The sequence below is a fragment of the Halichoeres trimaculatus genome, unplaced genomic scaffold, assembly GCF_033239565.1.
Source record: "Halichoeres trimaculatus isolate MK-OKI-2021-1 unplaced genomic scaffold, fHalTri1.1 fHalTri1_scaffold_5, whole genome shotgun sequence".
Classification (NCBI taxonomy): domain Eukaryota; kingdom Metazoa; phylum Chordata; class Actinopteri; order Labriformes; family Labridae; genus Halichoeres; species Halichoeres trimaculatus.
Genome location: NW_027437183.1, coordinates 24,290,723 through 24,317,012, shown reverse-complemented (window position 1 = coordinate 24,317,012; position 26,290 = coordinate 24,290,723). Strand labels below are relative to the sequence as shown.

Here is a 26,290-nt window from a genome sequence, read left to right as displayed (position 1 = left end):
TTCCTCATTCACCTATCTATAGTCACGACAACTGGATCCAAAAAGGTATTTTTCAGACAAAATTTATTTGATATATAACGTGTAGACTCACTGACAGAAAGATCTAGAGAAAGAAAAGGCACAAGTATCATACATTCACTACCATATCCCCTGAATTTCATAAGCTGATCAGAAACATGTAAAAGCAAACAGCTGAGGAATTTTAACAGTTGCAGATTTCATAAATTAGGATTGGACTGTGCAGTTGCTTTGTAAATATGTCCGTCACTGTCTTGGCAGATGGTTAATCATTGATTTGGGTTGTTCTCTTCAGACAGTGGGTGCTCTGTTCAGCAGACAGCACAGATCATTAGGATAGACTGTTAAACATTGATTACACTGAAGACCAATTGTTTCACACTTTTGGCTCTTTGAGACATATGTGTACAATCCCAGAGTAGATCAGCTGACTGTCTCACACTGTGACAGGACAGAAGAGGATACATTACAACAATCCTGTTCGAATCATAAAAGCAGAATCACACTACTGGAAAGGACATGGCCCTGTGGGGGATGGAAATGGTCTGAGGCAACTGGTGAGTAATATCAAAAAGATCATCATGTCAGCTTGGTCACCTGAGAAGATTTTCTTGTAATCAAAAAAATGTTGCGTCACACAATATCTCTTCCAATTTTCCTATGTTCCCGACCTACCACTGCTGGATGCATGTAAACATTTCAGAAAGTCATTCACACTCTTTGGACAAGCCAATAACCATTCATGAGGAAGTGATTACAGTTTCCTCTTACAGTTTACACTAAATAAAAACATCAGGATGGTTGAACCCAAAGTTTTTTACTACACGAATGTGGCCAAAGGAAAGTACAGAAAAAAGATCTCTAAAAACAGCCCCCTCCCCTCCCGATTCCTGAAGCACAATCAAAGACACGCCAGGAAAACAAAGACAAACACTCAAAGACGATGAAATGATGAGACCACCTGAACTATTAATGTTTGTAACACTTATTGTGACCGACACTGTAGGCATGATTCTGTAGCATGAGGGTAGAAAGTGCACTGTGGAGCTGAAAAGTCATCAATATGGCATATTTATCAAGCTGGTTAAGTAAATCTGTAGCAACAACAGCAAAGAGACTGCAACGTTTTTTTATGTTTGCTGAGAGAATTGCACTTGCTCAGGCACAGTGACACACAATCACCAATCACACAACTCTACAAACAGAACAAAGAGTCATCACAAACCATTTCGCTCATAAAGCTATGTCTGCCATTGTTAACTCCCAACAAGTAGCAGCTAACAGCTAGCGCTAACCTTTCTGTGTTAGGGGGAAACATTCAGACAGAAACAAGGGAGGTAGCCTGAGCAACAGCTGGTGGCAGAGGTACAGTAGGTCCGAACAGGTACAAAGCTTCAAAGATTAAGGCAAGCAGTGTGTTGGGTAGGTAGGTGTTGACTGGGCTATGGTAAGGCTGCTGGGAATCTGTAAACACACCCAGAATGAGGCAGGAGAAGAAGAAACAGTCTACCTCAGAGAACCAGATGAGTGAGCTGGGTCTCAGGGGTGGGCTGGGAGAGGTGGGGTGCTGCAGTTTGGCTTGTGACAGCGGCTGGAGGGGTGTAGCACCATCTGTGGCTGTTTTTTCAGTGCAATCTTTGCTCTGGGGATGGCTGTGAGGGAGGTGAATGGTGTGTTGTATGTAATGTGTGAGTGTCTTCAGATTAGGGAGTGTGTGTGTGTGCGTGTGTCCTAGGTGAGGGGAGTGGGGGGAAAGCTGTAAACACTTCCAAAGTAACATCCTTTAGCAGAGGGAGCTTGCATGGATCTGCCCAGCTTGTGCTGGTAGGTGATCAGTCACTGCAAAGGCATCCACACCTGTGAGTGTGTTAGAGTGAATTCACATGTTTATTCTCTGTGTGTGATGTATGTGCGGCACATGCATGTGAATGTTGGTTTGTGTGAGAGTGAGAGTGAATACCTGTACGGGCATGATTGTCAGCATTAATAAGATGCAGTGCTTTGACTGAGGTGGGCTGATGGGGGAAGGATTACAACAGGGCCGAGGCGCCAAGGGTGTTAGTAATCTCTTAATGGAGGCTGTGGCAGGAAGGAACATGAGTATGACAAACAGACAGACTCATGCCTGGGAATGCAAACCACTGAGCCGCAGTGTGTACAGTTAAAACGAAGGAGGAGAGACAAAGAGAGGTCAGACGGGGCATCGTCTGCAGAGGAATGTTTCGGAGAGAGCATGGACTAAAAAGGAAAATCAAAATAATAAAATGAGGAATTATTTGGTCCAACACCTGCCGCTGTGGAATCAAGCCGATGAATTTGCTTTAGTGAAAAAAAAAAACATAAAAGTGTCTGTACTGCAAGAAGCTCCTCTTCAGATCCCTGCAGCAGGCCGTCAATAACATGACGCTGACTGCTCAGGAGATCAACATTAACCAGTTATATCAGCGACGATCGGGTTGGTTTTCTAGGAATCAATTTCTCAGCACATAGAAAGTCTATGATTGGGTCAAAGTCAGGAATCTGGCTCCATTGATTACAGGTAGCAGAGCCTCCCTCCCTCCTCCACAGCCTGAATCTGTTCAGGGAAAGAAAGTGGCACCAAAAGAACCCTGTTAGCAGTCTCCGTCTCTACCGTCATGGTGGGTGTTTAAAATCTGCCTTTTTAGTCGTCTGCAGCGCTGGTTCCTCGTATTTCACCCTTCTTGCGAAGCTGTGGAGGGAAACACAAGAAAATAAACACGTCAGATTTATTCCTGGCAAACAGGTAGGAGCAGGTTTAGGAGAACTGTGTCAAACCTTTCTTGAATGGCTGCTGTGAACAAGTTGAGATGAATCTTTGAAAAGTGTGTGTGATTTGGGCTAAGACTTTTTAAAAAATGATTTTCCTTTCTGCCAACTATAATCTGTAGCTTTTCCTCATAAAATCTGCTCCAACAGTCCTTATCAAACCTCTTGTTTGTCTTCTATGTAGATAAAAGCATCACTTTCAGATTCTCCCACCCTGAGGCTGATGGCTTTGGAAAGTCAATTAGTGTTAGAATCTGATAGCTGAAACACCTTAATGGAACGGTTCAAACCAACACTGGCTCTAAACAGAGGAATAGACACATCTGATGAAATGGCATGAGGATTCGCCCTCCTACTTCTTCTCCATCCTTTCCCCATCCTCCCCTCCCTGTTTTCTCAATCACAGCACTGACTTCTTCTCAACTGCAGAATTCCATTTGTATGTTAATGAGGGAAAAGGAGCCATCTTGAAGCCCCCCCCTCACCCCACACACACTCATTCATACACACACACACACCATCCTCCTCTTCTGCCCTGTCCCTCTCCTATACTTCCCCTTCCAAACCACTAAACGTATATAAATAAAAAAAGAGCAGCATGTTCTTGTGCAGAACCTGAATGTCTCTACGCTCGCCTCAGCCTCAGTCACACTCCTGTCTCGTACAGTCAAACTGTGACCTTGCTCACCCTCTAGCCCACAGGTTCAGGCCCAGCCGGCCTCCCCACCACAGCCCTCTTTGATGGCACCCGCCTGTTTACTTACTCCAAGGGAAAATGGGGAACACATGCTGAATTGGGCGAGATCAGAGAGAGGGGGAGCTGAGGACAAAATGCTGTATGTTGGTAGAGAGCCAGGAATGTTTGAGCCTGGTCCACACCGGCCAGTCCAGCCCGGATTCCTCCCTTTTTTCTCCTTGTACGGCCAAACGTAGAAGGAGAAAAAGGGAGATATTTCAAGTGGTTCCAAAAGCTAACTAGTGGTAGGCCTTTGCAGAGAACGGGATTCACAGAAATAAAGCTTGTGATTTAAGAGAGAAAGGAGTGCTTCTCTGTGCCTTGTTTTCCTCTAAGAAGAGGATCTGGACTGCAGGTACTCATCTCACAGGCCTTCTGTGTATGTTTTTAACTTGAGCCACCTTTTTTTTTAAAAAAAGGCATGTGTGATTCAAGAAAGGTTTGACCAGATGTCTCAGATCTCTCCAGATGACAACACTTGCATACTTCAGTAAGAACACAAACACAACATGCCCTCATGTAAACCATGGTGGGAGATTTTCAGTGGGTCAGGAACGACTCACCACGTGTCATATTTCTCTGAAATCTGGAGCTGTTCGTTGACTCATACAGAGCAGAGTGAGCTGAGGCGTTATACATTACAGCATGCGCATACACACACACACACACACATGCAAAATTAAACTTTGTGAACAAAGAGCCTCAGCCTTCCCACAGCACCAGAGAGTGCGGAGTGAAAGCAGTGCACAGGCATGCAGCAAGCAGAGAGAAAGAGTCTGAGAGGCTGGCCTCTGCACCGGCGTGAACTTACAGAGCAATACTCAGACCTACACCTGGCTCGGCTACTGGTCTGCAGCCTTTGTACCTCGCACTGAGCCCTTCTTACGCATCTAGACAGGAGTGGGGAAAGCAGTCAATCACAGAAATTTGGATTAGTGAAGCTCCCAACGCCAGCATGGGCTTTGGCATTAGTCATCATTTATAACTATATAAGTTTGATTTGTTTGGATCAAAAAAATAAATCAATGAATAGTAAAGTATGATCAGAAGTACATTTCTGATTTAACAGCATTAATTTAACTGAGAAAACTTAACGATATGTTTTGAGCGAGCAGCGAATTTTCACACTACAAATCAGCAAACACAAGAATTAAATCTAAGCCCTGTTTCCACCAAGCAGTCCGGTTTAGAACAGTTCGGGTTTAGTACGGGTTGTATCTGTTAAACCTGGTCCTGCTTGCGTTTCCAATGCTGATCATGCCCTCTCAAGGCAGCGTTTAACCCTGATAGGGATGGGTACCATATTAGGTACATTTGTAGGTACCAACCGAATTCTGTCAAAAGTACCGGGTACTGATTCACATAAAACTAAAAAGGATGCACGATATTGGATTTTTGCCAATATCCGATATGCCGATATATCGAAACCCCTTTTGGCCGATACCGACACCGATAATCACAAGTTTGTTTGTTTTTTTCACTGTAAAGAAAGCTAAGTCTATCCTGTACTGGAATTTATATGTTACTCTTATTGTGACGGTCTTCTTTGTTTAAGAAACACACATAAAACAAGAAAAAAAAACATTTGATTTTACCATAAATAAGAAATGTATTATTTTTTCAAACTCAAGACATTCAGTATTGAAATACAGAAAAATAATTTCTTTAGATCACATGAACTTTAAATGTGCAATGCATTTTTAAACATAACCAAGTTGCATTTGATTATTTTAGAGCTACTGTAACAACCTGGTGACAGACACAGAGCTCTGCAGTGCAAATAAATGAAGTGCTGCATTTTATTTAAGGAGCTTATTTTTCAGATGGAAAATATTAATAATCCTAACCAAATAGCACCTTATCGGCCGATACCGATAAACGTGTTTTTAAGCTTTTATCAGCCGATACCGATATTGTGCCGATAATATCGCGCATCCCTACAACAAAGTAATGATAATTGGTACTGTTGAGTACCGTTACCAATTGCTAGGTACCCAGCATCAGTACTGTATCGTTTCAAAAGTGAAAGGTACCCATCCCTGAAGCTGGATGCCAATAGCCGCATCAGTTACATAGAAGTGTGACGCCATTGCAGCGCGACACAGAGAACCCCACTAATAAATCCAACAAAGGAGAGTAATCAAAGAGCAACGATAGAGAACATCCAGCAAGTCATCTTCTTTGTGATTTCCATGTGGCTCTCAGCTAGAAAGCTAAATCAAGCTTTGTTTCAGAGAAGACTGTGTGACACCAGGAGAAATTCAGCTGCTGTCCCACATTAAGTGACGATTCTTTCGACCAATCAACGGTCTGCAGTGTTGTAGCGCCACCTTCTGGAGCTAGATCGGATTAGTTTGGCACCCCTACAGAAGTGTCCCAAAAAGTGGGACGACTCGTCTCAGTTATTTGGAGATCTGTCTCAGGATGAGTCAGTGGAAATGCCACAAACATGTGACGTGTGCCGTACTGCTTGGTGAAAACTGGCGCTATATTGATTTAACAGTTTTGGAACAAATTTAGGAGCTGTAGAAATGCAATGGTAAACAACACGGACACCCCTCATTTTGTTCATCGAGCACATCACTGACAAATAAGTTTCTATCATGAACCAAGATTACTTTTAGCTTTGTATAATTTCCACTGAGCACTCACCTCATCCAACTCCTTCTGTGTCTCTGCCTCCATCCGCCGGATATCATCCATCGTCAGGTCCACCCACCTGTCCAACCAGCAGAAGACCTGACGGTGGAAGTTGTTGAAAATCCTCTTCTCTTGCTGAGAGAAACAAGTGCAGTCTCAGTTACAGTGGGTGATTAGTCAGAAAAGTGACTTTAAATGATGGTTCATCAAAAAATGGAAAATGCACTTTTTTTTCTTAAACACTCAACTTTTCTGTTGAATGAAAGCATTAGAGGCACAAATACACAACACTGTAATATTTTTGCGTTGCACTTGTTTTAAAAGTCAAAACGATAAAAGTGAAATGTCAATAAGCTCTTGTCTCAGTACATGAGATGATAAAATATATGAACTGAGGAGCAGGATCAGAATAAAACTTGAGCAGTGTAAAGTGTGTAAACATGTCCCACTCACATCGTGGATGAAGTTCTCCACTTTGGTCTGCAGGCCCCACCATCGAAACTTGACTGTGACCAGCTTATAGGCACACATCCTCGGGCAGTCAGGCTTACTCGCCAGCTCTTTCTGTCAAAGGAAGAAAAGCAAAAGAATGACAAGAGTTAGAGCCTGTCATGATTTAAAGCGCAGTATCAGGAGAAATAAGAAAGTCAAAACTTGACAGAAACTTTCCAGTGAGAGAATAATCGTAGAAAAAGCAGAAGGCAGAGAGAATATTATTTTAGACTAATCTCAGCTGCATTCAAAGCTACAATTCATTAATACATAATGCTTTGGGTACGGAGCTTGCTGAAATAATTATCAAAATGAAGATGTGCTGTGTGCAGATAAAAGTGTCCTAATCTACAACACACTTTCCAAATCCATCCGCTGCATGCACTCTGGCTCCCTGTGAAGAAGAGAAGAAAAGGCGGAGGGGGGTTGGGGCAGAGCAAAGTGGATAAACTCCAGATGAAGGGACCATTTCTCTGCCTCCACCCTGACAGCGACACCGTTCCCGACAGGCATGCCTTTGTGGCCAAGGAAGGCAGATAAAACGGTGCTAGTGAAGTGATAAGGGCGTCACGGTGAAAAGCTGGTTACATTATTAACACCTAGGACCTGCTCGCCCCCAGAACACACACACACACACACACACACACACACACACACACACACACACACACACACACACACACACACACACACACACACACACACACACACACACACACACACACACACACACACACACACACACACACACACACACACACTCCCTCTGAGAACACCTGTTTAATTAATCACTCCATTCTGGCTCGGCATTCCGCGAGAAAATGCCACAGACCCGCCTCAATCACCCTCATCCCACTGCCGTTTGATGCCACGATCACGGAGGAGCGCGAGAGAGAGGGGGAATGAGAAACATTTCTAAATTTGCAGTGGGTTTAGAAAAGTTGTCATCGCTAAAGGAGAACTTCACATGAAACGGATTCTACATCAAAACACTTACGGTGACATTTCTTCTCTCCCTCTCTGTGCCCCACTCAAAGGAGCAGAAGTTTTCAGAAATACAAAGGGTAGCGATATGCAAGCATGTGTGCATGCAGAGATAGACAAGAGTTTTATTGCTCTGAGAAGCTGGCAGAAATTGTGCCTCTGTTGTCACGTAACTACTTTCTCTCTTTTTTTTTTTTCACCTTTTCAAAAACAGTCTTTTTCCGTGTCCACAGCGGACGGGAAAGTGATCTAATTAAAAACACAAAATAGAAAGTTGTGCTTCTTTATTCAGACTTTTTAAAGCTGTTTGGCTGCCTTTGTTCTGTAAAAATCCTTGAAGCAGAGGAAAGTTTCCCATGGTGAACTTTGAGGGCTCCACAGCAGAATAAAATCCTCCGCGCTCTGACACCACGCACAGGACCCGTTTGTGAGGCTGCCGGGTACAGCGAGGTTTACACGGGAACGCAACAAAACTCCCCACAAAGTGTCTCTGTGTGGATGGGCTATGTCTTATTGACTTATTGCTTTTAATCAAAGCTACATCAGTCTTTATCCATTACTGCTGCCTGTCAAATTCAGAATCAATGTCTCTCTCCTGTGTCTTGTTTCATCTTTACAAATTAGAACCTTTATCTGACCTGGGGACGAGAAATTTCTATCACATCCAATTAGAGCCGAGAAAGAGGTGATTTGTCTTCATCAAACTGAGGCCGTACAGTTCTGCCCGCCTCACAGCAGCCTTCTTAGGGCTCGGTGCTCCACGGTGCAGAGGTATTCTGACTTCTACGAGATTTTGTTGTGAAGGAAATACTAACGTCTGCATGAAATAAAAATAAATAAACAAAATAATCAGAATATAAACTACAACATTTTTATTCCAACAACACATCTCGCTCAGTGTATGATCTGATCTACACATCAGAACATTTATCTCTATTTTCAGCCCAAATTCACTTTTCAGGTCCAGCCACATTTTTTATATTGGACTGAGATCTGAATTGTCAGTTTATAACTCCAGGTAGGACTGGACGATTCATCGAAAAATAACCGAAACCCACATTTAAAGCTTCTAACTGATGTAAAACTGTTGTGTTTATTATTTCGATTTTTTTTCCCCCTTTGTAATTCTGTCTCTACCTTACACCATTGCCTAAAAATACACTACTGGTTGTGTAGTTACACGACAGGAAGCCAAGTGTCACAAAGTGAAGACTACCAGAAAACAGAGGAAGACGTAGTCATGTGACACTGTCCCATCCAGTCCGGTACAGACAGTATATTTGCCAGTCGGCACAAGACTGGACCGAGCATAGCTTGGACAGCACACGAAGAAAATGCGATTGCTACCAGACTGCGGTTGGATTCAGCAGGTCTCCAAACAGAAGCGTCATGGAGGACACCAAGCTGAGCAGCTTGTACCCAAAAGTAATTCTGTTTGAGTTGTTCGGACACACTTGAGCTTCGATGAGGATGTCTTCAACTAAAAACATTGTAAGGAATTTCAAAAAATAGTGAAGTTCCTTTTTCATAAGGTGAAAGCTGTTTTTCACGTTAACACACATTATTAAAATTAGAGCCCGACCGATATGGGATTTTTTGGGCCGATGCCGATACGGATACTGGGGGCAAAAAAAAGCCGATATCCAATATATCCACCGATATTCAATATATCAACCGTTATTCAATATATTGGCTGATATATATAATAAATTCATTGATATACACAGGATATATACTGTATATAATCACAAATCATTATAATACCCATATGATGCAAGACAGAGACAGAACACTATTAGATTAAAACAAGGAACTTAATTTATAAAACTGTAAACATAAGAACTGTAGTGTAAACCAATGATAAAGAAGAACAAGCTGTAAACACAATAATAAATAAAGAAGTCAAACTTTAAACACTGTAAGTATAAAAAAAAATTGAAAATGTAAACACACAATGAGCAACTTACACAATGTTAAAACGCTGTATTATAGTCTTAAATTAGATAATGTTAGACGTGTGAATTAACAGTAGCATTTATCTCTGTTTATCTCACAAAAAAGCAACTATCGGGACGTTAAAACGCCGTTCTATAGTCTTACATTAGATAATGGTGGACGGAGGGGGCGGGCACTCGGGCACCGTGCAGCCCAACACACAGACACAGGAGAAGCGACAGAATCTCAGTGGAGCAAAATCGACCGATCGATTAATCGGTCCGGCTCTAATAAAAATGATTTATTTTGCTGCAAGCAGTACAAGTTTTTTAATTTTCTCCTTTTTTTTTAGGGAAAATTTGATTTTTTTTTCACAAAACATTTGTCGCTGATATGTGTTTTCAATTCCATCATTTCAATAGATAACCCTTAATTTTTCATCTGTGCTTGTTCATTTCAGTGACTCGTTTCAAAATTATACAAATATTCACAAGATAAACTGAGCTGAGAGCATTAACCGAAACCAAGGTAGAGGATTCAATGAATCATTCTGATTTTTGCCATCATTGTCCAGCCCTAATAACAGCAGGACACGAGTATTGTTGTGTTAAGTTATTTCCTTGGTTGCATTGTCTTGTTTTTTTGGGGGTTGTGGTCTCTCTGGAAGCTAAATGCTCGTCCATGTAGCATTTTTTGCAAACTGCAGCAGGTTTTCCTCTAGGATTTCACAGACTTTTATAACATTACCTTCACCCTTCTTCTTATCTTCATAAGCCTTCCAGGACCCCCGCGGAGGAGCATCTTCACAGCATGATGCTGCTGCCTCCAAACACCACACAAAGTATGTTCCATACTTGGTCTAACCACAGAGTTGTCCTTCACCGTTTGGGATGAGGAGTGTCCCACAAACCTCTTTCTGTCTTTCTGTGTCATGTTTTGATTTTAGCAGAGCTTTTTCTTTGTTGTGGGTTTGAAAGAGCCCTCCGTCATCAACATCTGTTGTTCCCACAGACTGTAAAGAAGCTACAATCTGCCAGACTGATGGAGATGTGTTTTTTCATTTTTTCATTTCATGAGTATGGCTAGTGTTTGCAAGATGTGAGTATGTGAGTGTGATGCCTCATTTCCACCGTTTATCAGAATCATACCTTCCAGTTTGGTCCAAGAGGTCCTCTGCCGGTCTTTACTGACTTGAACCTAGCTGGGTCCTCATCTGGTTTGTAGTCCTGCAATGAGAATGGTTTTAATAATTATAAAACAGAAACCCAGGGTGTTTGGCTGAGACAAGCTTAGATAAATTAAATGTACACACACATACAGCTCTAACATGAGCTGAGAAATAATGAGGCTTTATTTCTGGTACAGGACCAAACTCTCTAAAAACCTGTCTCAATAAAATCCAACTCCCTTCTTTTGTAAACTTACTAAACAAATAACAATCCAGAAGAAAGTTTACTTTCATCACAGCACTCAGTGGGTTTCAGAAATGTTGTTGTGCATTTCCTCACCGACTGTTCACTCACTGTGCTCTCAAGCAAGCAGCACAGCAGTCACTGCTGAAAGGCCAAAGGGTACCACACTTTCTCTCAAATCCCACCACCCCCTGGGGAAAATGTCAGACTGCCAGACCAGAACTCAGCCTTAAGTGGCTCTGAGATAAAACACCGTCTATGGGGCGTTAATGCCACCAGCAGCATCTGTTTAATTATGGAGGCGCTGGTGCTTGTTCAAATACACTTATGCAGTAGCATCCAGCTGCATGTGAGCTTATGTTAGCTTGTGCTACCACACACCTAGGTACATGAATCTTTTCTTCAACACACCTGCCTTTACTGTATGTATAAGCCCCACCTGCTATGATCTCTATAGTAAAGTGCATACAATGGCCTGCAAGCCCCTTTCAGTAAAGTAACACACACTCCCTACAGTGCAGGAGATCTTGATCCAGCGGTTAAAAAAAGTGTTTTAAAGCTTATAGAGAAATATTAAAGCAACACCGTGCAATACCGAGTGCATATGTCAAGCACATGACAAACACCAAAAACCTGACTTCATAAAGCTGGCGTGAGAAATAGTAATACAAATAAATGAAATGGCTTTCAAATTATCAGCAGCTCAAGGGCCCAGCAATTCTAAATAAATCATGATACGCCTGCAGCTAAAAAGCTACTTTTCAGGGCTATCGGCCAACAGGAGGGTGCCAAACGTGTGGAGAGAGATAGAAACCCCTACACACAAACACAGCATAATTTGGCTGTTTTAATGCTGAGAGCCCCGTCACCATAACAATACACTGTGCTGCACTAATGAGGTCTGTGAATCGATATGCCGTGGTAGACGAAAAGGACCAACTCTTCAAGTGAAAGAGAGTGTGCTAGAGTGCCAGTGTGTTTGTGGTGTGTGTGTGTGTGTGTGTGTGTGTGTGTGTGTGTGTGTGTGTGTGTGTGTGTGTGTGTGTGTGTGTGTGTGTTTGTCTAGTTCCGGCATACGAAGCGCAGTGAGCCTTAATTACACTAACAAACTCATCTGTGCTGGAGGTACGCCCCAGGCCCTGCAGCCATGCCCGAGGCTGAGGGCTGATAGGGTCCTCAGACACAACACACTCCTCTAGCAAGGCAAACACCTCCGCCTCGTTAACCACCCACAGCAAACAAACACACACACATACACACACACTAAATAGACACACACACAACTACATATGTGCACACAAAAACACACAGGGCCAGAGTGAAATGAGGCAATGTGATGTCAAATAACAGCAATAATGGGTAACATCTTCAAATAAGATTTCAGGGATTCCAAGTGGAGCATTAAAAACTCTGATTCATATTCTGAAATATCATTGATTGAATTTTAGGAGGCTCCAACAGCGGCTTTAGTTTTTAATTACAAAGATTAAAGTTTGTGATGCTTATATCAAACCATAGATCATTAACCAGGGATGTGACTGGCAGAGGACAGAGCAGGGCACGGCACACATCAAAATTTAACTGCATGAATAAAGGAGCCATATGTTTTGTTTCACTGTAACACCACCTGTACTTAAAGCTCTGGCGTTCTCAAGAGTCAATTTTACTCTTTTTGGAATAATTTTATGACAATTCATTAACTCTTTGTGTCCATATTTTTAGATGTAACATCTTTATTTGGGCATCCTGCTCTCCTTGCACATAAAGGTCAGGCGTTCCTGTGACTGTGGTAACTCAGTGTCGCCAACTTTCATTATGAAACATCTAAAACAAATACAAGGTGGCATCAATGAAAACGTCTGAAAACTTCTCCTTTTCAACATATCTGAGTCATCAGCAGAAAGACGTGTTTGTGTTCATTTGTGGCGAACGTACTCCACGATAGCCAAACAGCCAAAGGCTAACTGCTCTCCTTCAAAAAACTACAGGTTGCGTTCAAGTTGAACATGAACTGACATCTCTGTGGATAATTTGAGACTCATTGGCCGACTTTCAGGTCATAAAATCCTGAGTTCCGCATTAATCCTGAAGAATCACATCCCTGTGTAACATTTAAACTAAGAACGCAGATGATCAACCTTTATATGTTTTAAAAAATGATTTTCAGTTTTATTAAAGGTGTGTGTTATGGCACCTTTATCGCTGTTAACACAACAATGTTTTTTAGGATGAAACACAAAAGTATTGTTGTGTTTTGGCCTCTTGTTTAAACGGGAACAGTGTTATAGCTAACCCAAAATGGAAACTTTTGAAAACGGCCTCCAGAGTGGAATTTTTTCTGAAACACTGCCACCATCATTGTGGTGTTAACTAGAGGTGTCCCAGTCCAATATTAATATCAGATATCGGTCCGATATCAGCAAAAAAATAAATATCGGTATCGTATCAGAATGCATCTAAAATCTCCGATATAATCAGTCCATTCCAGACTCCACTCCTGCTGTTTTTATTTGATTTATTTAGGTTATTTTCTGGGTCTTCTAATTTATTCTTTATTTTATTCAATTACTAGTATCTTTTATGTTTAATGTTAACATTTCTTCTACCCAATGGTTAATAATAAATGGGTCAGTTTTTCCTCATACCTACTGTTGCTGACTACTGTTCTTTGTTAGAATAATATCACTTAATCAAGCCTTTTCTAACATGAAATACAACAAAATAAGTAATAAAAGTATGCAAGTTTAATGCTGATATCTTATCGGATTAATATCGGTATCGGCCAATACTCAATGCTGCAGTATCGGTATCGTATCGGAAGTGAAATGTAATATCAGGACATCCCTAGTGTTAACAGCAAGCCAGAGTTTCCAGTAGAAATGCTGATGTTACGCTCCACTTAGCACATACACTCTACACATACACCACTATTTTAAGCACACCTGTCCAACTGCTCGTCAACGCTAATTTCTAATCAGCCAATCACATGGCAGCAACTCAATGCACTTAGGCATGTAGACATAGTTAAGACAGTCTGTTTCAGTTCAAACCGAGCATCAGAATGGGGAAGAAAGGTGATTTAAGTGACTTTGTACGAGGCATGGTTATTGCTGCCAGACGGGTTGGTCTGAGTATTTCAGAAACTGCTGATCTACTGGGATTTTAACCAACAACCATCTCTAGGGTTTACAAAGAATGGTCCCAAAAAGAGAAAATATCCAGTGAGCGGCAGTTCTGTGGCCCAAAATGCCTTGTTGATGCCAGAGGTCAGAGGAGAATGGACAGACTGGTTGGAGCTGATAGAAAGGCAACAGTAACTCAAACAACCACTGCTTACAACCGAGGTCTGCAGGAGAGCATCTCTGAACACACAACACGTCCAACCTTGAGGCAGATGGGCTACAGCAGCAGAAGACCACACCGGGTGACCCTCCTGTCAGCTAAGAACAGGAAACTGAGGCTACAATTCACACAGCAACACCAAAACTGGACAATAGAAGGTTGGAAAAACGTTGTCTGGTCTGATGAGTCTGGATTTCTGCTCCACATTCAGATGGTAGGGTCAGAATTTGGCGTCAACCACATGAATGCTGGATCCATCCTGCCTTGTATAAACGGTTCAGGCTGCTGCTGGTGGTGTAATGGTGTGGGGGATATTATCTTGGCTCACTTTGGGCCCCTTAGTACCAACTGAGCATGGTTTAAAGTCCACAGCCTACCTGAGTATTGTTGCTGACCATGTTCATCTCTTTATGGACACAGTGTACCCATCTTCTGATGGCTACTTCCAGCAGGATAACGCTCCAAGTCATAAAGCTGGAGTCATCTCAGACTGGTTTCTTCAACATGACAATGAGTTCACTGTACTCAAATGTCCTCCACAGTCCCCAGATCTCAATCTAATAGAGCACCTTTGGGATGTGGTGGAATGGGAGATTCTCATCATGGATGTGCAGCTGACAAATCTGCAACTGTGTGATGCTATCATGTCAATATGGACCAAACTCTCTGAGGAATGTTTCCAGTTCCTTGTTGAATCTATGCCACAGAGGATTAAGGCAGTTTTGAAGACAAAAGGGGGTCCAACCTGGTACTAGCAATGTGTGCCTAATAAAGCAGCCAGTGAGTGAATAACAGTACAACAGTAGTGGTGTTACCGATGTTGTGGACTATTGTGTTGTGCTTGTGCTGCTCAAACAGCTGACAGTCTTTCAACAAAATGTGCATATTTTGCTTCACTTCTGCACTTAGCATTTACCAATACACCACATGATCGGCCCAACTCTTCGGTAGAGATCTACCAAATGCATAGCCCAAACTACAGGCCTGACATGCTCACTACAGCATTTTCAGCTCCTTAGCGTTTCCATGTAAACTTAGATTTTTTTTCACTGTGTTTCAGTATTTTCCAGTGAAATGTCATGTAAATGAGGCCTTTAACTGGAGAAGTTGTACATGTTCATCACAAACTACAGCTCGCTGATTCTACCAAAAGAAAGAGGAGGAAGAATGTGACAAAGTATTTGAGTACATTTTTTCTTGTGAGTTAAAGATGAAGTGTATGGTTGGGATGATTGGTCACACAATGGATTATCACATAGAGTGGTGTAATGGATCATAGATGGTCTGTGATCAGTGGGAACACAGATCCAACCACATGAGATCCATTGATCTGTGTAAAATGTATCATCTACATGTTTAATAACAAGTTGCTACTGTTTTTTTACTGCTTCTCAAAGCTTGTTTCTGCTTCAAAGTAAAATAAGTAAAAGAGAGTGATGCCTGTCTGTGTCTGAGCCCTGCCCATTCTTACTCTGAGTGATTGAGGGGGAGACAGGGTGCAGGCTTCAAAGTTTAACAAAACTGATAAAAATAAGACACAAAACTGCTTTTTGCTGCTCTAAGATGAGTTCATAAACACCGGTGACGCCTGCACAGTCAGTGGATTAAAGAGGAAAGTTTTCCCAAACATTGATGGATGAAGAAATGGTCCCTTGCTGATTCCCCCACCTCCAAAAACTCTATGCGCAAACACTGTAGTTGTAGTGAGAGCAAACAGTTCATGGTACAAATGTTAGCCAAGAGGGAATATGAAGGCATTTAATTCACTGCAGAAAAATTAAAGTAGTTTACTGCTTCCTATTCAATATGTTTTCAGCCTCTCAGTGTTAGGAGGGGACACTTCAGACGACTGAACTGCAGTGAGCCAAGTTTGAGCACTGGCACACAAACGCAGGGAAGTTGATTCGAAGTTGAGCTGATTCCTGATTTGAGTCGAGTGATCTGGTGATTTTGTTAAGCCAGGGTTTCATAAAACCTGATGTAAAAGCAACACAAATAAAGTCCTTATACTAGCATAGCTTTATCTGTGTTAAATATGTCATTCTAAAGCTTTTGTTCAATAATGCTGGCACAGAGTAGCATCATGAAATGTTGAGCCTCAGAATGCACAGGTAAAAGTTGTGACTTGTCGAGGAGTACAAAGGGTAGATAACACTCTCTTTACATACATGAGAATCGTGGTCCATTGAGTCATTTTGAACAAAATCAGGAAGCAAAAAGATTGGAGAAGGAAGCAAAACAAATGCAGCCATTGTGACAAAAGTAAACACCAAGGCTATTATCCATGGTAAAGTCACAAAGTAAACTCTCTACTGGAACACTACCTCCAAACACTCACAGCTCTGACTCATTTTACATATTTAATCATCAACAGAACACCTACCTTTCAAATAAGCCTACATGTGACACCTAATCCCACCCTATTTCTGTAATGTCTGTATCTTTGAACCTTTATCAGTCTTACACAGTATGTCAAGCATCTTTGTCTGTCTGCGAAAGAACTATACAAGAAATTGACATTTTTTTATGTTTTATGTAAAACTAGGCTTTTAGCAAAACTGAATGTGAAACTGACAAAACAACATCAAAAAAATATTCAACTGGACAAAAATTGGTATCAAAAGTGAAAGTAAAACAAAAATAACTAGTGAAATTTTAAAACTATTTTTCCCTTGATTTTTAGTGTGGAGGGTGACGACCGTGGTTCAAAGTGAAGGAACTCTACACTCTGTAAACTGTGAGAACAAAACTGTTAAACGTGTCATTTTGTCCACGTGTGTGAGGCCTCTCATATTTTTAAACTGAATATTGGAAAAGCCTTTTTAATTATGTCAGGCTTTGACATGATCATTCAATTTAATAATAATTTCAATGGTTAAAGCATCCAGCCTTATAGGACGTGGTCACACAGGCAAACCGTACCATGCTGAATCCGGTACGGTACGGCATAGGCGGGCCACGCGTGTGTGTGTGATACCTGCTAAAGTCTGGTTCATACTGGAGTAGCACTAAAGGGGGGCAATCGTGCTTGAGCACGGCACAGCTTGGATGGCCATTGTGACCGTGCCCTTAAATAGTACAATTACGGGTATAATTCATTTTTTTTCCAAGTGTTATTAAAAATCTGGCCATTGGATAATATTGCTGTATGCTATGGCAATTTTTAATGATCTTTAAATATTTAATCCAATTTTCTGAAAATATAAAAACGTAATGGTGATCTGTAACCAAAACATCATCTCCGAACATGTCATAAATCATACGATCACTGATCAAGCTGATTATAGAGATGACTCCTATAGATACAACTTAAACACTGTCCCTGTAAAGTTCCAGCATTCATAATGATCACTCCTCTTTCCAGAAATATGCGTCAGTGTTAATAAAATCAGATCACTCTTCTTCATCAAACATGTATGAATACTATTTGGATCATTTGCCGTGTGCAGCGGTTGAGGTTTGGCAGGTAGCTGTATAATTATCAGCTTTGTCCTCATGAGGCGCCAAACTGTGTTTTGATCTGTCACTGGATGTGTGCCAGAGCAGTTTCTACTCACAGCGTTGGACACTTGACTTCTGTCAGCAATGTCAATGGGCACTACAGTTACATTCTTCCACGTGGAGCTGTCCAGTTTGTGAACCTAAAAACAAAACAAAAACACTCAAATTGTTGCAGCTCTAGAAGTCAAACCTGATGCTTAGACCTGAAGTTTGTTTGAAAAGACAAAGTAAAGGGTGCTCACGTTGTCTTGTGTTCCAAGGTCTGGTTTGTGCCACGTCTCAATCTTAATGAAGAAATCGTCTTTCATAAACTCATTCTGAACAAGGAGTCGAGAGAGGATTGATTAATGAAGAATGAAAGAAAACAGACTAAATTCAGCTGGAGGAATACTATAAGTTGTTAATTTTAGAATTAAAACAGTGAAAACTTCACAGAAAGCTGCCTTACCTCCACAACTGGGTCAAAGTGGGACATGAGGAGGGAAGAGTAAAATACAATAAGTTAGACAAAGACAATAATGAGGTAAAAACTCATACTGTGAGGGGATTCATGGTCATGGCAAGTTACACAATCTTGCATTGTATAACCAGAGGGAGGGTGAGGGGTCATAGAGGTGAAGGGTGAAGTGATATAGGAGAGGGGACTCACTGGTTTTGCAGTAAGGGTAAGCATTCCAGGCTTTTTCATGAAAAACCAGGGAACCTTCAGGGGCAAACATCTTGACAAACCCTGGGACTTTGCTGCATGGCAGGGAAACATGCCAAGGGAACAGGGATGGTCCAAATTTAAGAGGAGAAAAAGAGAGGGAGGACAAATTGTCTCAGTTAACTGATGTTCTAAAGAAAAGCAAGAATAGGAAGGAGAGAAACAACTTAAAACTTTACAACAAAGACAAGACAATGCTGCCACCGTGTGGTAGCATGCTGCAATTACACTATAAATTAACAGTTATGGGACAAAATGATGTGAGAAAAGGGTAAGTACCTCTTTAGGTGGTAGATTTTGTGTGTATACTGTCCTTTCTCGCCATCTTTCTCGTAGGGCTCATTTTTGAGTACCTCAATGCCCTCACCACCTCCCGTCTCATTTTTACTGGCTTCAGCCACAGAGAACAGCTGCCCCACTTGATACTGTTACACAAAAAGAGAGAAAATGGACTCAAATGAAGGATAGGAAGTATAAGCATAGAAATAAACAAATGTTTATACCCAAGTCAAATGAGGTCAGTGACGTTATACGTTCCCAAAGATTCAAGCTCAATGGTATTTACACTATGAATGAAACAGGAAAAAATTGAATCTGATGGTCTATAAAAACTTGAAATGCAGCCAAGCTACTTGGTCAATAATTAGTGTTTTTACCTTAGGAGTATGGCTTTTAGGGAATACCGTAGTGATTGCAACATGAGACACATTTTTTGTGGAAAATAATGTGGAAAAAAGGGGAGGGGGTCGTCATACAATAAGGGTCTAACCGTTGTCTAGGGCCGCTACATGACCACAACAGCAGAGAGCGCCAGCTTTTTGGAAAGCCAGTGACCTAACGGTGGCTGCAGTCATCTGTCAACCACAGCAGAGACGCAGTGACAGGAGATGAGAAACAGTGAGGCGTGCAGAATGTCCAGGGTAAAGTGGGAAGGTGGTGGTATGATGCTAATTTTAAGACAGTGATTGTCAATGCAGCAGAAACGTTAAACTGTCCATATTGGTTATCATTTTGTAGCATTTTTAACTTTTAAGATTAGAGATAGAGCAATATGGATTTTTCCAGGCTGATACCGATTCCGATTATTTGTAGTCAAGGAGGCAGATAACCGATTTGAAGCCAATATTAATTTGCAGTCAAAGTGCAAATACTGGTGTCAAAATCTTGAACAATACAAACTCCAACACTTAACTTCATTCAAATACCTTCAAGCATGAGTTTATTAAACAGCCCCAAGGCTTAGCAGCATGTTTTATAAAGTTAAATGAAAACCTGAAAAATTAAATAGCATAAGTTTTCAATAGTAAATAAAATTTTCCAAAATTTCAATGTAACTGCAATAACTGTAATAACTGCACTGCTGATTGGCCGTTTCCTGAGCCATGGCTTTGCTTGTAACCAATCAGATGGTACTGTGGGTGGGACAGTGCTGAGGACTGCAGACAGCGGAGCAGCTGCATCAGAGCTGCAACAACGCATTTTTAGGCCCTGTTTACATGACGCCGAAAACGGTCGATTCCGCAAACATTTCGTTGCGTTTTGGCCTTCCGTTTAGACGAGACCACGTTGCGTTTTCAGTGGAAACGCAAACTTTTGAAAACGCTCTCCAGAGTGGAAAGATCTGAATCCGCTCCTCCATCCAGCTTCGTGTAAACACAGAGCGGAGCGTTTCAGGGTGAAACGCTGACGTCACCGCATGCGCACTCGCAGTTTCAGGTGAAGGCTGCGCGCTCAGCAACATTTCCAGTTGAGCCATTCCGGTTCAGTAGGTGGCGGTAATGCGCGTTATGGTTGGATTGCCGACCGTCTCACACAACAAAACGGCAGAATAAGAAAGAACAGAAGAAGTGACTTGTCCTCCTGGAGCCGCATGAACGTTTTCACGCCGTCCTCATCTAAACATGGGTGGCTTTTGAAAACGCAAAGGAAGAATCGTTGTGGGAGTCTCGGTGTAAACGGGGCCTCAAATTTGCTCCGTATCTGTCGTCGGACTAAAATAACGCTGATGCCGATATGCCTCAAAATGCCAAATATCGGTCCCAGATAATCAGCCTGGCCGATAATCGGTCTATCCCTATTTAAGATGGGACGGTTATCACTTCCTACGTGTTTTATCTACAGCCTAACTAAGCAAATGGTGCAACGTTACTTATTGGGGTGTATGATGGGGCGCAGTCAGTCCAACAGACTGTTCCTCAGTGCTTTAAATGAAAGACTGAGTGAGAACAAAATATAAATTCAGCTATATTTATCAAAATTGTTGGTGCTGTCTTTCTAAATTTAAACATTTGAGACATGTGCAGATCATTAACATATTAGGCTGTTAGTCTGCAGGCCAAATTCATTAATGTCTCATTTTGTCATGTTTGAACAGCAGACAGCTACAGAAAGAACTGTGTTTGCTTATTTTTCAGCTACCAGAGCGCTTGTTATTGTTTCTCTCATTCAGAGAACACTTATTTTTAAATTACTTGGAATGAACCTTAATATGCAACAATTATTGCCAAGAGATTTTGTCCCCTTATAAGGCAGCGCGGGGAGTCTGGGATTGATGACATAAGCCTTTCTTGTAAGCAAGGAACAAATCATGCTCCTGTAAAACATTCACTTGAGTTACAAAGGATGGGTTTGGAATAAGACTGTTGTCCTAACTGGCAACCAGCGTGAAGACAAACACCGGAGGATGATAAGGTAAATGGTACAATCATGAGCCACTGGCTCTACTCACTGTGGGACTGATGTAGTTATTTTGGGAGGCCCTGTGTTTACTATAAGCCACCTCTTAGTAAAAGTCCAGAAAAGGGATTAAAGTTCTGCTGCATGTGAAACCAAGTCAGATATGAACTGGGTGTATGTGGAAGGGACAGAGACAAATAAGGGTGGGTATGATGTCAGTCCAAATCAAAAATATGCTTTAAACTTGACCAAACAACATGTTAGATGTTTGATTTAACGTGTAATTTGCAGTTCTGTTGCTGTAATAGTATTAAATACAACATTTTTAATCAATCAATCAAAGAATCAGTGCCACTAAATTTTCAAATGGTGTAGCCACAAAAAATGACAAGTATAAAACAATTCACCTTCCTAACAGTTATGCAAGTGTACTGATGAAGTAAGTTATTTGTTATGAAATACAATCTCTACGTACAATTAAAACATTTCATTTCTAAACTTTGTAATATGGTTTTTCTTGTACTGAGCAAGTCGGTGTTTCCGCTACATATTTTGGTCAGTTGGTGTAAAATTGTTTTAAATTTCATTTTTTTTACAGAGTAGCAGACTGTCAAATAATATTCACAGCGGTTTTATTTTTACACAATATCAGTTGTTTTTAATGAGAAACATTGGTTACACCATTTGACATTTATCAGTTTCACCAGCTGATCACAACTTTTATCCCTAAAGAGTCTGTTGATGCTGTTGTGGAGTTGCAAAAAACTTCTGGTATTAATCATAAAAGTTTTAACCAAGACTTTAAGCTATGACAGAACTATAGAAGAGAAAGAAAAATAAAAGTTTCTTGTTAGATTTAAAATGAACCATGTTCATCTGACTGAATAAACATCTTATTTCAAACTATAAAGAAACAAGTATGACACCTTGAATGCTTAAAAACTGCCAATGTGATTAAGAATACACTTATGTAGTTTCTAGCATTAAGACTCCTCAAAAAGATTAGACATTAAAGGAAGGTTTTCTTATCCTACCTCTCCTTCCCCAATTTTTAACTCTTTACAAATACCCCAGGTGTAAATTTTTGTGTCTCCATCTTAAAATATAATTTTTCTAGACGTCAGGGGACTGTGGCTGATATTAAGTTTAATAAGACCATGCATCAATCTTGTCTCCAAGTCTTGAGTTTACTATTGTTTATTTAGTAAAATGCACAAATACAAAGATGTAAAGTATGTTGTATGTATGTACAGGACTGAACACAGAAGCAGTAAAATGAAGATAAAAGTCATATTCTTCACTTTCTTTCTCATTTTGTCTGGTTAATAACAGAGGAAACCAAGAGCAGTTACTTACCTCTTCAACGCTACAGGGTAAAACCACACGGCTGCAAAAGACAGAAGAGAAGTGTAGTTACATTACATACACACAAAACTTTGCCCAAAGATCTACAATCACTCTTCAAAGTAAACAAGATTGAGCAAAACATCATCTTCACTCAGAAAAAGAAGTTTCAATTCTTTTCATTTTGTTTCAGCAGCAAAAAGTATACCAAACCAGTGTGACGTTTCTCTGACTTCTACATATTACGCAGCAAAAAAAAAAAAACCTTCAGAGGAAGCAGTAGTTTCCCCAGCATGCTTCATTGTTAAGAGATAACCTAAAAAATGCACAGGCTTTTTCACTGCTAAAAGAGCAGGAAGACTTCTGTAGACACCCTTCCTTAGGTGAAAACTGTTTCTGCTTAGTTTGACACACTGCTGACTTCAGCAAGATGTGAGGATAAGACAAAGAAAACTGAAAACACACACATGCATGATCAGGTAAAGAGGGGAGTGTACACAAAGAGAACAGCTGGTTTTGAGAGCGTGAAAAAAATAATACCTGACTGTTAATTACATAAGATTACTTTGTGCATTTCTATGCAAAAGTTTACAGCAACTTCTTTCTTCATGTCTCGACAGACCTCGGCTTCAGGGAGTGGCACGCTCTACCAAAAGCAATTGCATCATTTAATGTGATGAACATGAAGCTTCAGGCAGTGACCACTAACCACACAGCGCAAAAGGAGAAAAAAGTGAGGAGGAAGCAAGAAGTTTTCTCAAAGTAGAGCGAAGTGGCACTCAAGCCTGGATATCAGCCTTGTTGCTGGATTTTCAAAGTGTCGGTAGTCTCAGTCAAAGTTTGTGCAAACTTTAAATGAGACAAAAATCCTGCACAATGAAGCTTTGAGATTATCCACCTTGACACCTAAAGGGGTAATATTTAATCTTTTCTGACTGCTCAACAAGGGGATTAGTTATGTTTTAAACTGCATGCAACACTTATACTGTATTGTTGTTTTTGCTACATTCACACAATTTAAACAAAAAATAAATCTTGTTGACATCTCTGACATCTCTAATAAGCAGGGCCAGTGACAGTTTTGTAAGCTTTGAACCAATGTTATAATAGCTAACTAAAACGAAACTAAAAAGGAAAACTATAATTTAAAATACATTGCAGTTAACTCAAACTAATAAAAACTAGAAAAGAAAACAAAAACGATAAGTAAACTACAACTGTATCTTGTGTTCACAAAACCAACTGAAACTAACTAAAATTATAGAAAAATGTCCTTAGTTATCGTTTTTGACAATGTTAATAGCCTTTAGGATTTAAATTCATCAGACACATTTTTGACAGTTTTCGGCAGTTGTCAGTGTCTTACAGCACCATCATAGCAACGTACTGGGACGAGCTTGTTTACTGCACTGACTGGCTGTGCGCTGTGCTGCGACAAAACGTAGTGGAGCAATGAATCAGAGCATCTGTAAGAGTTTAACTGCATGTGAGTCTGACTTTATTGTTACAGAGTCCATGTTTCTAATTATTTAAGCTCATATTATATTGTTTTATATCATTTATGTTTATATTATTTTTTTGTAATTTATGGTACCATTATTTTTATATAATTTATGTTTATATTTTTTTATATTAAGTTTATATTATTTTCATGTGTTTAAAGAAGCAGCCAACAGTTCAGTATCAGCATTGACTGAGCAGTGAGCACTATGTTGGACTTGAAAATAAACAGTATCACAAAATATTTACTCTGACCTTTTTGAATCCTGCACCTGGTTAATAAGGTATGAAAAACTAAAACTAAACTGAAACTAAACTGAAACTAAACTAAAACTAAACTAAAACTAAGCCTTGTTGCAAAAATCAAAACTAAATAAAAACTAGAATGCCCACTCTAAAACTATTTAAAACTAAACTGTAATGGAAAAAAAATGTCAAAATTAACTAAAACTAAACTATAATGACAAACCCAAAATTATTTTAACCTTGCTTTGAACACAATCAGGAAAACAAGGTGCATCATGGTATTTAATACATTTGAAAAATGAAGTGATCTGGAAATATTTTTCAAAATGAAGGTGACAGTTTGAGCATCTTTTATGAAGAAAGCGTCAATGTTTATGGATCCATTTTGAAGCTGTACACCAGGTGAGTGACCCCTACATTAGTTATGCTAGTTATGTGGATTTTAGGGTTTCATTATAATTTGGTGGTATGATATGAGTGTCGTAGTAATTGCACTGTGCCCATGTGTTTTTATGTAACTCAAAGAGGAAAAAAGTTATGTCTAATGCAGCTGTAATTAATTTTAACAAGAATGCTTTGTGACTTATTGACACATCTTATTCTAATAACAAATTAAACAACAAAAAGCTTGACTGAGCAATTAGGCCTAATCCACTATCACTCGGGGAGTTTCAAACATAATTATGTTTGCCATACATGACATGTTGAGTTCTTCCAGGGCAAAAATCAAAGCACCAAGCTGAGCAGCACACACAATCAAAACACTGATCTTCTAACATTCAATCCAACAATGGTTCGTGCTTTGAGACTGTGCTGATCAGCTTATTGAAGAGTGCTGCAGTTTGTTTTTATTTTGTGCTGCCTAGCGTCAGATCGCACTGCCTTCAACAGGGCTACAAAACTCGTGTCTGTACATCAGATTAACAACTTGTGATATATTAAGTGACCTGTGTGTGTTCGGTCCACACGCTTTTCGATGCAGATAAAGACAGACTATTTTTTTGACCAAAACACATCCATACCCATCCTGATGAACATGTAGCCTGTTCCACTTCCTGATCCGTCGGGCACAGATTTGATGAGTTTATAAGTATGCGGAAGATGCCTGCAACAGTTTTCACGAGCATCTGTGTTCAGTTGTGACGAGTTAGCCCCTGGATTTAGGACTGTTTCAAACTTATACTACTTTAAAAAGCATCTTTGAAACTTCATGTGTGATCCCGCTAACAGCACGCTTACGTTAGCGGAACATAAACACTACTACGGCTAGCGAGCTAGTTGTCAAAATGTCTTTGTTTAACCAGAGAGGATCACTGGGGTGTCTGTTGCAGTAAAGATCAAAGTATCTTATCATGAGAAGGACTAGCTGGCGCCACTGCGAGTGAATGTGTCAATGCTACAAAGATTACATTACCGGGGCTAGAGGATTCCCTTTTTGTCGTATCTCCCGTTAAGTTAGCTAGCATTAGCATGAGTGTACTGACTAACTTGTAGTTCACGTAAGTGTCAAATTTGAAGCTTAAAAACACACATGCTAATCTACTGTCTTTAAACGATTAAGTGAGGACAGATACTGGACTGAGTTATTCTTAAGGAAGACACAGAATGTGTAAACAAGAAGAGCTGTGCTGTAACAGCAGCTGTCACAGGAAGCCTGAACACTGCTTCTGTCAAAGCCGGTAGGCCACAGCAGCTCTCTCGCAATCCCACCCTTCCCTCGTGTGTCTGACACAGACACATGAAAAGTTTTTACAAGAGTCCAAACCCCGGGAAAACTGCCCCGCCTCAGTTTATTCTTCATTTAACAGCTCAAATAGGTTGATATTCACTGAAAAAAAGTAGTAAAGAGAGGAAAAGAGCACTTACTACTCCTTGATGAGGACCATTGTCGCTCGCTTCTTTCGACACTGCTGGTACTACCCAGCGACCGCTGACTGCTGTGACGTCATGAGGTGCTCAGAGCAGCGCATT

General features: G+C 40.6%; 1 protein-coding gene across 1 annotated transcript; it reads right to left on the bottom strand.

Moving 5' to 3' along the window:
* Nucleotides 1-84: 84 nt before the first annotated feature.
* LOC141790776 (phosphatidylinositol transfer protein beta isoform) lies at nt 85-26,290 on the bottom strand. The gene is made up of 12 exons (XM_074670852.1): nt 26,186-26,290; nt 22,586-22,616; nt 18,833-18,978; nt 18,497-18,588; nt 18,267-18,274; nt 18,090-18,164; nt 17,904-17,987; nt 10,741-10,818; nt 6,635-6,745; nt 6,194-6,316; nt 4,353-4,431; nt 85-2,728 (listed from the first exon to the last, which is right to left on the bottom strand). The coding sequence occupies exons 1-11, from the start codon at nt 26,203-26,205 to the stop codon at nt 4,384-4,386; spliced, it is 816 nt and encodes a 271-aa protein (XP_074526953.1). The 5' UTR covers nt 26,206-26,290; the 3' UTR covers nt 85-2,728; nt 4,353-4,383.

Excerpts from the sequence above, each read along its gene's own strand:
- LOC141790776 (XM_074670852.1), bottom strand. The coding sequence starts at position 26,205 with ATGGTCCTCATCAAGGAGTA. Across the intron at positions 18,979-22,585 it reads TACCCTGTAGCGTTGAAGAG|TATCAAGTGGGGCAGCTGTT; the intron begins GTAAGTAACTGC and ends TTTGTGTAACAG. Across the intron at positions 4,432-6,193 it reads CACAGAAGGAGTTGGATGAG|ATGCGTAAGAAGGGCTCAGT; the intron begins GTGAGTGCTCAG and ends ACTCCTGTCTAG.